Genomic DNA, 14,088 nt, shown 5'->3' on the forward strand with positions numbered 1-14,088 from the left:
ATGGCGAATCTTATCTTTGATATGCCGAGAAAGTGGCAGATCGTCAATCGTGTTAGAGGAATAACTCTCACCAGAGAAAGATCCCAGTTCATCTTCTTACATGCGTATGATCTTCAAGATGTCCTTGACCAAGGCATGCAAACTTACTGTGACTGGGGTCTAGCTATTGAAAGATGGGCAGAAAGGCCTCCACCGGGATATCTACAATACGTTTCAATCTGGGTCAGAATAAGGAATATTCCGGTCAACCATTATACAAAACCTGCTATCGAAGAGTTTGGTGGTTTGATCGGTCATGTGGAAATGGTAGCTTTCGATCCAGAAAAATCTCAAAGACAAGACTATGTTCGAGTCAAGGTTCGGATTGAAGTTAACAAACCCCTCAAGCGATCAAGGGTCTTAAACTTGCCTGGAAGAGATCAAACTACTATCTACTTTTTCTATGAAAAAGTGCAGAAGAGGTGTACTCACTGTCAAAGACTCACACATGCAAAGGATAGATGTCCTTTTCTGGTCAACTCTCTTAACATGCAAGCGGCTCCGGTTTCAAATCAACGACCTTCTCTTGATACAAGGAACCCGACAGTCTTATCTGAGGATGATCCCCTGTTTGGAGTTCTACAAGAAGATCAAGTGGGCATCAATCCCATATCAGGTCGTCCTCGCATAGCTCCGGAAGTTCTCCAAGAAATGCGTAACTATCTTCTTGCTTCAAGTAATGAAGATAGACATATTAGAGAACAGAGAGTGATTTTTTCGGTGAAAGAAGCATAGCAGAATCCTGTGATCCAAAAGTCGATGCTCCAGCTCACTCCCCCACCGATCTTTACCACAGATCTTAACAAAGGAAAAGGAGTTGTTTTCAACTTTGATAGTCCAGAACACTAATCTCAACCCCAAGCCTCCAAAGCTTATGGCGTCGGCGATCTCAGCAGGCCAACACTTGTCTAATCCTTTGGCAAATGTATTTGGAAGACTCTCTCTCCCGGTTGGTCAAGCTTCGTCGAGTCAAACATCAATCATTCCTCTTGATGGTTTCTCAAGCGCACCTCTGCCTAAGGATAAACCAAAGAGAAAGCCTGGAAGATACAAAAAGCTCTCCCCAACTCTCAGAAGAAACCGCAAAAAGGTGGAGTTAAGCTCTCTACTCCTATTCAGAATGAGGAGAGCCCCAACAAGAAGCGCAAAGCAGAAGATAAACTAGATGAGTCTCTCAGATCATCAAAGAAGAAAGGACAGAGCTCGATGGAAGAAGCCTCTCTGAAAAAGAAAACTGAAGTTGATTTGGCTGATACATCCAAGGCTGCGCAGTGCAATGTATCAACGATGGTCCCGCGTGAGGGACCGTCCAAAGCGTAATGAGTTTCATTAGTTGGAACTGTCGGGGTTTGGGTGATCCTCAAGGTCTGACAGTTCAACGCCTCTCGGAGCTACGGCGGACGTATTTTCCGGAGGTGTTATTTCTAATGGAAACAATGAATCCTAGGAATAAGCTAGTAGATATGCAATGTTGGCTTGGATATGATCATGTCTTCACTGTCGACCCGGTAAATACGTGGGGGGGGGGGGTCTAGCTCTTTTTTGGAAAGACAATGTGGTAGTTAACATTTTGTATGCAGACAAGAATGTATTGGATGTTAAAATCTTATATGAAGATAAGCTTTTCTATCTCTCTTGTGTTTATGGCAACCCAACTATCAGTTTGCGTCATATAGTATGGGAACGTTTGAGCCGATTCAGTTTAAACAGAAGAAGTAGTTGGTGCATGTTCGGAGATTTTAACGAAATTTTAAACAACTCGGAGAAAATTGGCAGCCCTAGAAGAAGTGACTACACCTTTCAAGACTTCTCAAACATGATTGAAATTTGTGGCATGATAGAGCTTCCAAGTACTGGAAATAGTTTTACATGGGGAGGTAGGAGAAGTAACTTATGGATTCAAAGTAAACTAGACCGAGCTTTTGGAAATCAAAGATGGTTTGATCAATTCCCAGCCTCAAATCAAGCTTTCCTCGCCAAAAGAGGTTCTGATCATCGACCTATTTTGATTAAACTTATCTCCTCCCAAGAAACTTACAGAAGATCTTTTAAGTTTGATAAAAGGATGTTCCGGAAACCTCTTGTTTTTGAAACCATAAACCAAGCATGGAACTCTTCTTCCTTAAATACAAACCTTTGTGTGGCGTCTCGCATCAGATCATGTCGGAAGACGCTAAGCAAATGGAAAAAAGAAAATCAGTCTAACTCCTCATTAAAGATCTCTAAGCTTCAAGAGGATCTTGAATATGAGCAATCATCATTAAACCCATCAACGTTCAGGTTAAACTCCTTAACGAAAGCGCTTGTTTATGCTTATAAAGAAGAAGAAAATATTTGGAAACAAAAAAGCAAGGATGATTGGATCTTATATGGAGATGGAAACACCAAAATTTTTCACGCCGCAGTTAAAGTCTCGAGGTCTATGAATCAGATTGTTAAGCTACAAGATGCTAATGGAATTTTTCAAAGATATGAAGCTTCAAAAGGTCAAGTAGCGGTTCAATATTATCGCTAACTTTTTAAATCTTCCAACTCGGTGGATTATTTTGATCTTCTTAGTGACCTTCCAACAAGAGTCACAAGGGATATGAATTTATTTCTCACTAGAAGAGTTACAAAGGAGGAAGTTAAAGAAACAGTTTTCTCTATTAAACCTGATAGCGCGCCTGGTGCTGATGGGATGTCTGGCTTCTTCTTTCAAAAAATATTGGGAGGTTGTGGGTGATCAACTTACCAAAGAAGTGTTGCGGTTCTTTGAGTCTGGCATTATGCCTTCGGAGTGGAACTACACTCAAATTTGTCTTATTCCAAAGAAAAATAATGTCACTATGATGTCTGAACTTCAGCCTATTAGTTTATGCTCAGTTATGTACATGACTATTTCTAATATCCTAGCTACCAGACTTCAGCATTTCCTTCCAAAGATAGTCTCTCCAACTCAGTCGGCTTTTGTTTCAGATAGGCTAATATCTGATAACATTATTCTTGCTCATGAAGCGGTTCATAGCCTGAGAACTCATGAAGAAATCTCAAGATCTTTCATGGCGGCAAAAACAGATATGTCAAAAGCTTTTAACAGAGTGAAATGGAACTATCTAAAAGCTCTACTTCAGTCTCTTGGTTTCGACTATCTGTGGGTTAGTTGGATCATGTCTTGTATAACTACGGTTAATTACTCTATTATTTTGAATGGGCAATCATATAGTTTCATCTCCCCTGAGAGAGGCTTAAGACAAGGCGATCCCTTGTCTCCTTTTCTCTTTGTGCTGTGCACTGAAGGCCTTACGCATATGCTGAATCAAGCTGCTTCCAGAGGAGATTTAAAACGGATTCAATTCAGCCTAGACTGTCCTGAAATCCATCACTTGTTTTTTGCAGACGACAGTCTGTTTCTCTTCAAAGCTGATACTTATCAAGTTCAGATCTTTCAAGACATCCTACACAAGTATAGTGAAGCTACAGATCAGAAAATCAATCTTTCAAAATCTTCTCTCACTTTTGGTAAAAATATTTGTCAAAGCTTAAAAGAACATATTTAGTCGAAGCTAGGGATTTTTTCAGAAGGCGGGGCAGGGTCATATCTTGGTCTCCCTGAGTGTTTTAGTGGTTCGAAAATAGAAATGCTCGCATATATCCAGGAAAAAATGAAAGGAAGGATGTCTAGTTGGTACACCAAGTTCTTATCTCAAGCCGGAAAAGAGATCATTTTGAAATCTGTTGCAATGGCTATGCCAATTCATGCTATGTCTTGTTTTAAATTACCAAAGACCACTTGCAACAATCTAACATCAGTTATGGCAGCTTTCTGGTGGAGATCATCGAAAGACAAAGGCAAAATTCATTGGCATAGCTGGGATAAGCTATGTATCTCAAAAGATTTAAGAGGAATGAGTTTTAAGGATATTGAATTTCTTAATCAGGCTTTCCTTGCTAAGCAAGCTTGGCGAATCCTTTATGATCAGTCTTCTATTCTGAGTTGTTTTTGAAGAGCCGTTATTTTCCTAGTGGTGATTTCTTATCAGCATCTATTGGTAATAGATCCTTATACGCTTGGCGCAGCATCGTTCATGGAAGATATCTATTAGCTAAAGGTTTAAGGCATATGATTGGTAATGGTCTCTCTATATCAGTTTGGACTATGCCTTGGTTAGTTGATGGGGAAAGGCTACGAATCCCTCTTATGAAGAACATTTTGGTAGACTTAAACCTCAAGGTATCAGATCTCATAATCCCCAACACACACCTATGGGATTTGCAGAAGCTGGAGAACCTGTTCTATAAACAAGATATACAGCTTATTCTAAAGCAAAAGCCAGTTATCTCTTCACCTGATTTCTACTGCTGGAACCATACACGCTCTAGTGAGTATTCTATGAAGACTGGATACTGGTTTGCAGAACAGAATGCTAGGAAAGAAGCATTATTATCAAGTCAAGCGCAACCTTCTCTAAACGGTATCAAGCAATGCATATGGTCTATAAAAACAGCACCAAAGATCAAAATTTTTCTTTGGAAAGCCATTAGTGGTGCAATCTCTGTTGCCGATCATCTTATTGAAAGAGGAATGAGAGTTGATACTCGCTGCCAAATCTGTGGCTTAGAAGGAGAATCAATAAATCATGTCCTTTTCACTTGTACTATTGCAAGACAAACATGGGCTCTATGTAATTTTCCTTCTCCAGGTAATGGTTTTGACCCCTCCTCCATCTACTCCAACATTTACTATGTTCTACAGATGGAGAAAAATCAAAACTATCCCCTCATCATCAGAAGGAGTGGCCCTTGGATTCTATGGTCAATCTGGAAAAACAGGAACAATTTTCTCTTCAATGGAAGTTTATCAGTAGGTTCAAACTTTACAAGATCAATCTTTGAAGAAATAGACCACTGGTTTCTAGTTAAAAATTTGGAAGATCAAGAGAAAGCAGTTGATCTAGAAATGAAAAAAATAATTATTTTTGGATGGAAGCCACCACCTGCTACTTGGTTGAAATGTGATTTTGGTTCTGTCTGGAACAAAAGTAGGTCTGAATGTGGAGCGTCTTGGATTCTTAGGAACTCAAATGGATCAGTTTTACTTCATGGGAGAAGATCTTTCAACAATATTCTTAGCAAAACCGATGGCTCTTTTGAAAGATGGAACTGGGCAATTGAAAGTATGAATTCCCTCCATTTTAACAACATTATCTTCTCCAGTGAAGACCATTCTTTAGTAGGCGCTATATCCAAATCTGCTGCATGGCCGGCCTTAAAATTCTACTCCCTGAGGCTATCTTCTATGCTTAACAATTTTTTGTGTTGGCGAGTAGAAATTCAGTCACGACAAGCCCTTACTGCGGCCTTCCGAATTGCTAATAGTGTTGTCAAGGAAAATAAGTTTCAATCCTACATAGCAAGGGGTTTCTCTCTTTGGCTGAAAGATTTGTTCTACTAGTTTCTTCTGTATCCTCTGTTTCTTTTCTCCTGTTTTTTTTGTATTTTGACTTCATGTTTCTTTTGATATTATAATACAAGTGTTTAAAAAAAAAAAACATTCAAATGAAGAAGCTTTGCGGATATGACAGCGCAAACGATTAGTAGGCACCAATTACGGCGTTCAGTTTGTGCCTAACTTAAACCATAAATGTGTGTTTATGTATATTTACTTAGCATGCACTGAGGATAGATATACGTACGAGAAGCACATACTACCATTATGCTTGTGCAATAAAAGATTAAATTATTTATGTCCTTAGAGATCATTATATATAACCTGTGTAATCCGATAATAGTTGAAGCTTATTTTCTTAATTACAGATTAATTCGATCTGATGTTTTTGGTCAATTAAGAATAGTTAATGTCTCTTTCGGTTCATCGAGAATTATTTACTCATTTAAAATTTTCGATTGATATTGCTTTTCTCGAAAACGTTTTCCATCATATTTTGACCAAAAAGGGGGCTAAAAGCATGGGAATTATGGTTTAACTTTTCTCAATAATAAAAAAAACATTATACACCAACTTAAGGCTAGGCATAATCATGTGATTCTATCTGAGTATGTCATATCGGACCATCCATACCATTCTAGTTCTTTATATATAGAGATTGTCAAACGTACAGAGATTATCAGACTACCATTTTAATTTATAGTTCAAAAACAAGGAACTTGAAGAGAATGAAATGAGTTGAACCCTTCACCTACCAGAAATGGATGGTAAGCGTAATGAAACCATTAGACCATGCGAAATCAAATTTGTTCCGACTATAAAGTAAAAATGAATTTCCAATAGTTTTTTTCTTATCTTGCCATATTTTGTAAATATTTTTACTTTGACCACATTAAAGTTGATGTATGTCCCCTTCTCATTTTGTCATGTCGGTTGGGCATTATAATTTCCTTGCTGAAAACGATTAATTACTAGCTAGATAAAAAATAAAAATATTAAAGCATAAGGTGGTTCATAACAAATTCCCCACGATTACCGCAGATAGAGACTGTACGATTCCCTTGCATTGCTAGATAGACTTCCTGACTTAAATCAACATATCACCACTTTGCAATTTATCGAAAATCTAGTTGATCAAGTGGTAAGTGAGTCAGGGAATAATCTGCCTTTTTTTCTAGGTTGGAGAATCTGAAAAATGAGGAATAGGATTATCTTTGAAAATAACAGAGGTCATATAGTTCAGGTAATCCAAAAAGCTTGGATGGATAAAAACTTATGGGAAGAAGGAACAAGTCTTACTCCCATCCAGACCTAGCCAAGCTCTAATCAAGCCTCGGCAAACTCTATATTACAGATCCTCCCACCAGGAACAGAGATTTATTGTATTGCAGATGCCTCTTGGAAGTTTCTAACTGACAAAGTTGGAATAGGATGGTTCTTAATAAGCAAAAAAGGAATTCTTAAAATCTAAGGAAGCGCTGCAATAAAAGCTACCACTACACCTTTGGTAGCTGAAGCAATGGCAATGATGTTAGCTGTTCAGCAAATGCACCGACTGAGGTATAAACAAGTTGCATTTCTAGGAGATTCTGAGCTTCTAATCAGGAGCTTACAACAACTAGCCATGTCTGGAGGAGAAAAGGAAGCTATTATCAATGAGGCAAACTCAATAACGAAGGATATCATAGTCATGGGTCATGGCACACGTAAATGATTTTACTTCCCATTATGCTCTTAAGGAATTTTGTTCATCAGCTGATAATCTAGCTAAAAAGCCAGGATTAATAATCAAGCATATGTAATAACCTAGCCATTGTACAACTTTGTTTTATGAAAATGAAAAGGTTGACAAAAAAAAAGACTGTACGATTATCTCTACAAAAGAAAATTCATGACTGTACAAAAAGCATTATCATATTTGCATAATGTTAGCATTATTTTTTTTTTTGATAAGTAGTAGCATTTAATAATATTGCTTTGACCATCTTTTCCTCAATATACTTTTATACATTTAAAAACGCTCCTTTATGGATATGACAGGAAAAAGTTATAATGTGAAAAGAAATTGCGTTAGCGTAATGATGACCTCATTTATCAGTCAGCACAACGATCCATTCCACTCAGTGCCCATATATTACCAGATTTCCTTGAAATGTCTTTTTTCCCTTGAAATGTTACAAGTTTGCAGTATATTACATTGTAAATTTTTCTTTATTAAAATGAGCTATTATATGTATGTTCATATTATACCCAAAATATGTAGGTCTCTGTATATTATGGCTTATTGACTATGAATTTTAAATCACCTATAAATAATTAATAAGGTTCGAAAAACAATAAGACTTTTTTCAACCATAAAATTTCCAATTTCTTATTATCAACTACTACACCAATCACATTAAAAAACACTATTACTCTTTCCTTATAAAAGAACGTTTTAATATTAGATTAATATTTATTTATTTATTTTAATAGTTTTAAAAATACTAAAGATTTGTATAACCGATTTTAATTTTATATTTTCAGTGCTTTTAGTTGATGTTCCTAAGTATTATTTTTTTTTGAAAGAATGTTAAATTAATTCAAAACAAAAAATACTGTTTACAACCAAGGTTGCTTATTTTAAGCTCAAAAGAATTTGAAACTTTTCTTTACATTAGAAAATAGGATCATCTAAAAGAGAACCAAGTTCCCATGGCTCCCTGATAAGCTGAGTTGTGGCTATGTCTGATGCTTGAGATACGATTTCGAACTTGTTTGTCGATGATTTTTGTAAGCCCTGACGCAGCCTTTGGGTCCTCTCCAAACCTCCTACCATTCCGTTCTGCCCAAACTGCACATAGAGTGACTTGGAAAGTATATCGAAACAAGAACAGCTTCCGTTTGCTTCGCCTTTTAGTGAGAAGGGGTATAATGTCATCCCACACATTGGTATAATCCATCCTCAAAAGCTTTCTGGTGAGACTCGACCACACCTCCCCCGAGTATTTACACTGAAAAAACAGATGGTTTCTTGTCTCAGGACAGTCCTTGCACAGCGGACACATAACCGCAATGCCACCATTCCATAGCGATATGCGATCTCCAGTAGGCAGTCTATCCAGGATTGCGACCCATGTGTGGAAGGAGAACCTTGGAGTGCTGTAGCGAAACCACACACCTTTGAACCAGTCAACCCGTGCTTGCATCCCTCGCAAGATCTTCCAAGTTTCTTTGGTAGTAAAGCTCGGTTTATAATCATCACCACACTTCCATAGTCTGATATCCTCTTCACTCTGCAACCCTCTGTTTTTAACCTTCAAAATCTCCAGCTCGATGAGATTATAAAGCTCCACTCGGTGTCTTCTTCTCTTGTACTTTTGGATTGCGGTAGCAACTGTATCATGGAGTCGAATACCCATATTCATAGGTCCACCAGCTCCTGTTTTATCCATTAGACATCCTAGTTCTGACCAGTCATCAAACCAGAAAGACGTTGACATGCCATTCTGAACTTTCATCTTTGAAAATACAACAGCAACTTCTCTGCACTTGAGTAGCTTCTTCCACATCCACGAGCCAAGAGAACTACTATCTTTTACTGTCCAGAAAGATCCCTTGCGGATTAGATAATGTCTCACCCATTTCACCCAAAGAGAATTTTTTGAAGATAGGATACGCCATACCAACTTCAGACAAGAGACCTGGTTTGCTTCCTCAAGAGACCGCAGTCCCAAGCCTCCTTCTTCTTTTGGCCTACAGCAATCCTTCCAACTAACTTTTGCTTTATTTGTATTCAGATCAGCTCCCGACCACAGAAACGCTGCGCAGAGACTGTCAATTTCTTGAATACACTTTCTTGGCAATTTAAATGCTGATATCCAAAAGTTTGTGAGACTGTGAATAACAGATCCTATCAGCTGCAGTCTACCGGCAAAAGACAAAAATCTGGCTGTCCAGGAACCAATACGAGCTCTGATCTTCTCAATCAAAGGAGCATAATCTCTTACAGTCATTTGTTTAGTTAACAGCGGCAACCCGAGGTATCTCACTGGTAAGTCACCGTGGGCGAAAGCAAAAGTGTCAAGGAGCTCTTGCTTCTCAGTATCTTGAACACCAGCGAGAAAGATTGTTGTCTTTTCCATGCTGATATGTAGACCCGACATCTCAGCAAAGTGGTTGAAAATATTTATAATACCTTCAATGGATTGGCGCTTCCCATCAGTAAAGACTAGCAAATCGTCTGCAAAGCTGAGATGTGTAAGCTTAAGTCCTTGGCAGTAAGGATGGTATCCAAATCTCTTTTCTGCAGCACCTTTGTTAAGCATTTTCGACAACACTTGCATACAAATAACAAACAGGTATGGTGACAAAGAACAACCTTGTCTGATTCCCCTTTTGCTATTAAAATATCCGGCAAGCTCTCCATTGACTTGCACCGAGAAAGAGGCCAAAGAAACACATTTTTCAATCCATAAAATAAACTTTTCCGGAATGCCCAGCGCTGCAAGAGTGGATAGCAGAAATGGCCACTGTACTGTGTCAAAAGCCTTTGATATGTCAATCTGAATAGCACTTCTGGCCGAGACAGTGCTCTTATGGTAACTCTTGACTAGTTCTGAAGCAAGTAGTACATTTTCCATGAGGAGGCGATCCTTTACAAAAGCTGATTGGTTTGGCTCAATAAACTTAGGAAGGACCAGTTTCAGTCTGTTCGCCATGAGCTTTGAAATGATCTTATATAGAACATTACAACAAGAAATTGGCCTGTAGTCTTTCATCGTTTTAGATTCCTCCTTCTTTGGTATGAGAGCCAAAATAGTTGAGTTCACTCCTTTTGGTAGAAACCCAGAATCGAAAAAAGCTTTAATAGCCACCACAAAGTCCTTACCAACTATATGCCATGCAGCCTTAAAGAATTCACATGTATATCCATCAGGTCCTGGTGCCTTGTTTCCAGCCATGGAAAATAAGGCCTTTCGGATCTCTTCCTCAGTAACTTCTTTGGACAAAGCATCTCTATCATCCTCATCACACTGAAACTCCAAGAGTTTTTTAATTTCTTCAAGATCTGGCCCACGATAATTCTCAACTTTGTGCCCAAGGAAACCATTGAAATAATCGACATCCTCTTTCTTAATGTCTTCCTAGGTATCAGCAATACTACCATCCTCTCTTTGAATCTCCCGTATAGAATTCTTTACGGCTCGACACTTAGCATAGTTATGGAAAGTTGTATTATTCCCATCCCCTACTTGTAACCAATGCACCTTTGCTTTCTGGCTTAGGACTTTGTCCTCAATACTAGACAGTAAATTCCATCTCTCATAGGCCCGTGCCTCTTCATCTAATACCAACGGAGAGGGGTTTGTCAATGCATTTAGCTGGCAAGTGCACAAGGTTTTGTAAGCTTCTTTCGTCTTCTTTGTGATATCACCCACTTGTTTCCTGCTTAGCTCTCTTAAAGATGGTTTGAGCTCCTTTAGCTTCTTTGATAGTCGGTGCAGAGCAAAAGTTGACCTGAATAAAGGGACAGTGGATTCCCAAAACTTCTCAACCAAAGGGAGGAAATCTGGGGATTCTGTAGTGACATTAATGAACTTGAAAGGCCGTTTAGGTTTCAGTGTCTCTGATGTGAGCTGTATTCTGCACTGAAGATGGTCAGAACAACCACCGGCTTCGAAGACACAGTAAGTTTGAGGGAACTTTGAAATCCATATGTCATTAACCAAGGTTCTATCCAACTTCCTTTGAATAAGTTCATCCTTTCTCTTGTTACTCCAGGTGAGTTTTGGACCATGAGCTTTCATGTCCAAGAACAACAGTGGTGTATAGCCTCTTGGAATTCACGCATACCTGTAGTAACCGTCGCGGTACTATGCCCCAAATGCTCATCCAGCTCCAAAATCTCATTAAAATCGCCGACAACTATCCATGGCTTATCTTTAAACATAGTCGAGTCTTGGTGATCCTTCAAATCATTCCATAACTCCCTTCTATCCTCAGAGAAATTAGAGGCATAGACAAAAGAACATAAGAACTCCTCTGTCATGCCATCCAGTAAAATTGAAACAGTTATTAACTGAGAACTCTTAAAACACGGAGTAACACGAACCTCCGGACTCCAAACAACCCATAGTCTACTAAGTCTATGATGTTCATAATTTGATTTTGCCGACCAGTGTGGAAAAGCAGAAGAAACAATAAGTTGCATCCTCCTTTCCTTTACTCGAGTTTCTATTATACATCCAAATTTCAAAGCATTTTTGTTAATCCATTCTCTCACCACAGATTGCTTTTTTTCTTTATTGAAACCTCGGATGTTCCAATAGAAACCCGACATTAATTATTCTTGCGGGTGGTCTTCTTATTCATAAGACTCTGACCAGGGTCAGTCGTCTTCTGAACAGTAGAGTTTGATAGAATTTTGTGGTTGTCCTTTGAGAGACGAGGCAAGGATTGCCGAGTCAAAGGTCCCACTTCTCTAGCTGGAACTGCAGTTTTTAGGAGATCGGGGATCTCCAACTCCTGAATGTCCTCTGCTTCCACACTAGTTTGAATGTCCTTCTCTGCCTCACTTTGACATACTATTTTGCCTTCCTCCTCCTCCAAGGCCAGAGCAGCAAATGGCGATTTAGCAAGAAGAGATACAGGACCAAGATTTTGTTCTTCATTCTTTTCTAGTGTTTTCCCAACTTTTGTAGGTGTGATCCATTCATTCTCATTTGGACATGCCTCCTTTTCAGTGCATATAGTATCAGTAGCCTCACTCACAGCTGTAACTGTTGCATCCCCATCACCTGAGACGGTATCAAACGCTGCATCTATTGCAGCATCCGTTGCAGGTTTCTGAATCTCTACTTCCTCCTTAGAAGTCTGAGTTTCTTCTACTTCCTTTATATTATCACTGCTCTGTTCCTCCCTCACTTGTTCAGACATAACAACTGGTTTCCTGAGACAGGCCAAGGACAGATGGCCCCACTTCCCACATGCAGTACACTTAGCCGGTAACCGAGAGTAAGTGAACTCAATAAGCGTGTCCTTTCCTTGAAAACTGAAGTTCATGGTTTTCGGCAGTTCCTTCGTCAAGTCAACATTCACGAAAACTTTTGCAACCTCGAGATCCTTGCATTGTGCTGTGTCTGGGTGAAGTCTCACAGGCACACCCACTGGACTCGTCACAAAGCTAAGACCTTTCCAAGAGAACATGTTTAAAGGGACGTTTCGTAAGTGAACCCATAACGGGATCGATTCCTCTGTTTTTTCTTCTTCAACAAACGGCTTCCATTGCGTCATGACGACTGGAACCCCGGCGAGATTCCACATTCCTCTGCGGAAAACCCTGTTTCGCGTAGCTTGGTCTGTGATTCTGAACTTCATTGTTGTTGAGTTCATCTCATACACTTCAATCATCTGAGACTTATCTCCAAGAGTCCAGATTTTGTTAACAATGGCATGGACTTTTCCTATATGTGGTGTCTTGTCTAAGAATTTCCCAATGAGAAAATCTTCCCATAAGGGAGACGGATCCACAAAAATTTCCTCTGGAACCACAACAGAACTGATACCATCTTTCATTGTGATTTCAACATCGTACTTTTTTAGAGACTTTTCTTGGCGTTGAGCCACTTTCAAATATGAACGAGATTGCATAGTAGGCCGAACTGGTGACGAAGGTGTAGAGGATTGAGTGTCTCCCACTCCGGGATCGGAAGCGACGGCTATACCCCCGGTAGGAGGCATAGCGGCGGCGCCAAGACGGTGACTTTTTGAGGCGGCAAACGGAAACCCTAATCGTTCTGGCTATCCCCCTCAGAGCTAAACGCTGCGTCTTCTTCCTAAGTATTTAATTCTAATCAATTTACATACTAATTAAATATTTAGAATGTATAAACTAATATTTTACATTTATTAAAATTTTATTAACTGAAACAAAAGTTTCATATTATTAAAATGAAAAAACATAAATAACCTTAGGGAGTGTATTTAAAGTTTGAGGTTTTTTAAAGAGGTTTGAGATGATTTCAATGAATTAAAGAGTTTAAGGTGATTTTTGTTAAACCACTATAGAATATCATCTAAAATCATGAAATTTGAGTTTTAATTTTTTTAGCTAATAAATTTCACCCAAACATTCTAAAATTACTTAAATCTCCACAAATTAAAATATTTTCATTAAGAATAAGATTATGAAATGTCAAAATTAATAACACTCGATTTCAAATAAATTTTGAAAATTAATTTATGTTTGAATAACAGTGAATTTCAATTTAATACACATCACCTAAAATTTTCAGTTGAATATATCAATTTTAGTATGTTTATTTTAATTACAAATTTTAATTGATCAATATATAATATTTTAACATATTATTAAGAGGAAAATACAAATAAAATATTTAATACTTATCGCTAGATGCAGTGTCGGATCAGACATAGTTTGGTGCAAAATTAAGCACTTCTTTAAGTTACAAAAAAAATTAAGCACTTCTAATTCTTTTTTTTTTTTGAACACGCACTTCTAATTCATTTTACATCAAATTGTTGCTATGCAGTTCCATTGGAGAGCACTAAGGAAAGAAGAAGAGAGGGCAGTCAAGCACGTGCCCAGTCATGTGTCGGCTATGGTCAAATGCCGGTGC

General features: G+C 38.4%; 1 protein-coding gene across 1 annotated transcript; it reads left to right on the forward strand.

Moving 5' to 3' along the window:
- Positions 1-1,359, forward strand: LOC111215296. The gene is made up of 3 exons (XM_048743603.1): positions 1-715; positions 876-964; positions 1,114-1,359. The coding sequence occupies exons 1-3, from the start codon at positions 1-3 to the stop codon at positions 1,357-1,359; spliced, it is 1,050 nt and encodes a 349-aa protein (XP_048599560.1).
- Positions 1,360-14,088: the final 12,729 nt, after the last annotated feature.

This window comes from Brassica napus, chromosome C1 (assembly GCF_020379485.1).
Source record: "Brassica napus cultivar Da-Ae chromosome C1, Da-Ae, whole genome shotgun sequence".
In the NCBI taxonomy this organism is placed as follows: Eukaryota; Viridiplantae; Streptophyta; class Magnoliopsida; order Brassicales; family Brassicaceae; genus Brassica; species Brassica napus.

What these genes read in the sequence shown, in the direction of transcription:
- LOC111215296 (XM_048743603.1), top strand. Translation starts at nt 1, where the DNA reads ATGGCGAATCTTATCTTTGATATGCCGAGAAAGTGGCAGATCGTCAAT. An exon ending in TAACTATCTTCTTGCTTCAA is followed by an intron (nt 716 to 875) that starts GTAATGAAGATA and finishes CAACTTTGATAG; the next exon opens with TCCAGAACACTAATCTCAAC. An exon ending in TGTCTAATCCTTTGGCAAAT is followed by an intron (nt 965 to 1,113) that starts GTATTTGGAAGA and finishes CCCAACTCTCAG; the next exon opens with AAGAAACCGCAAAAAGGTGG.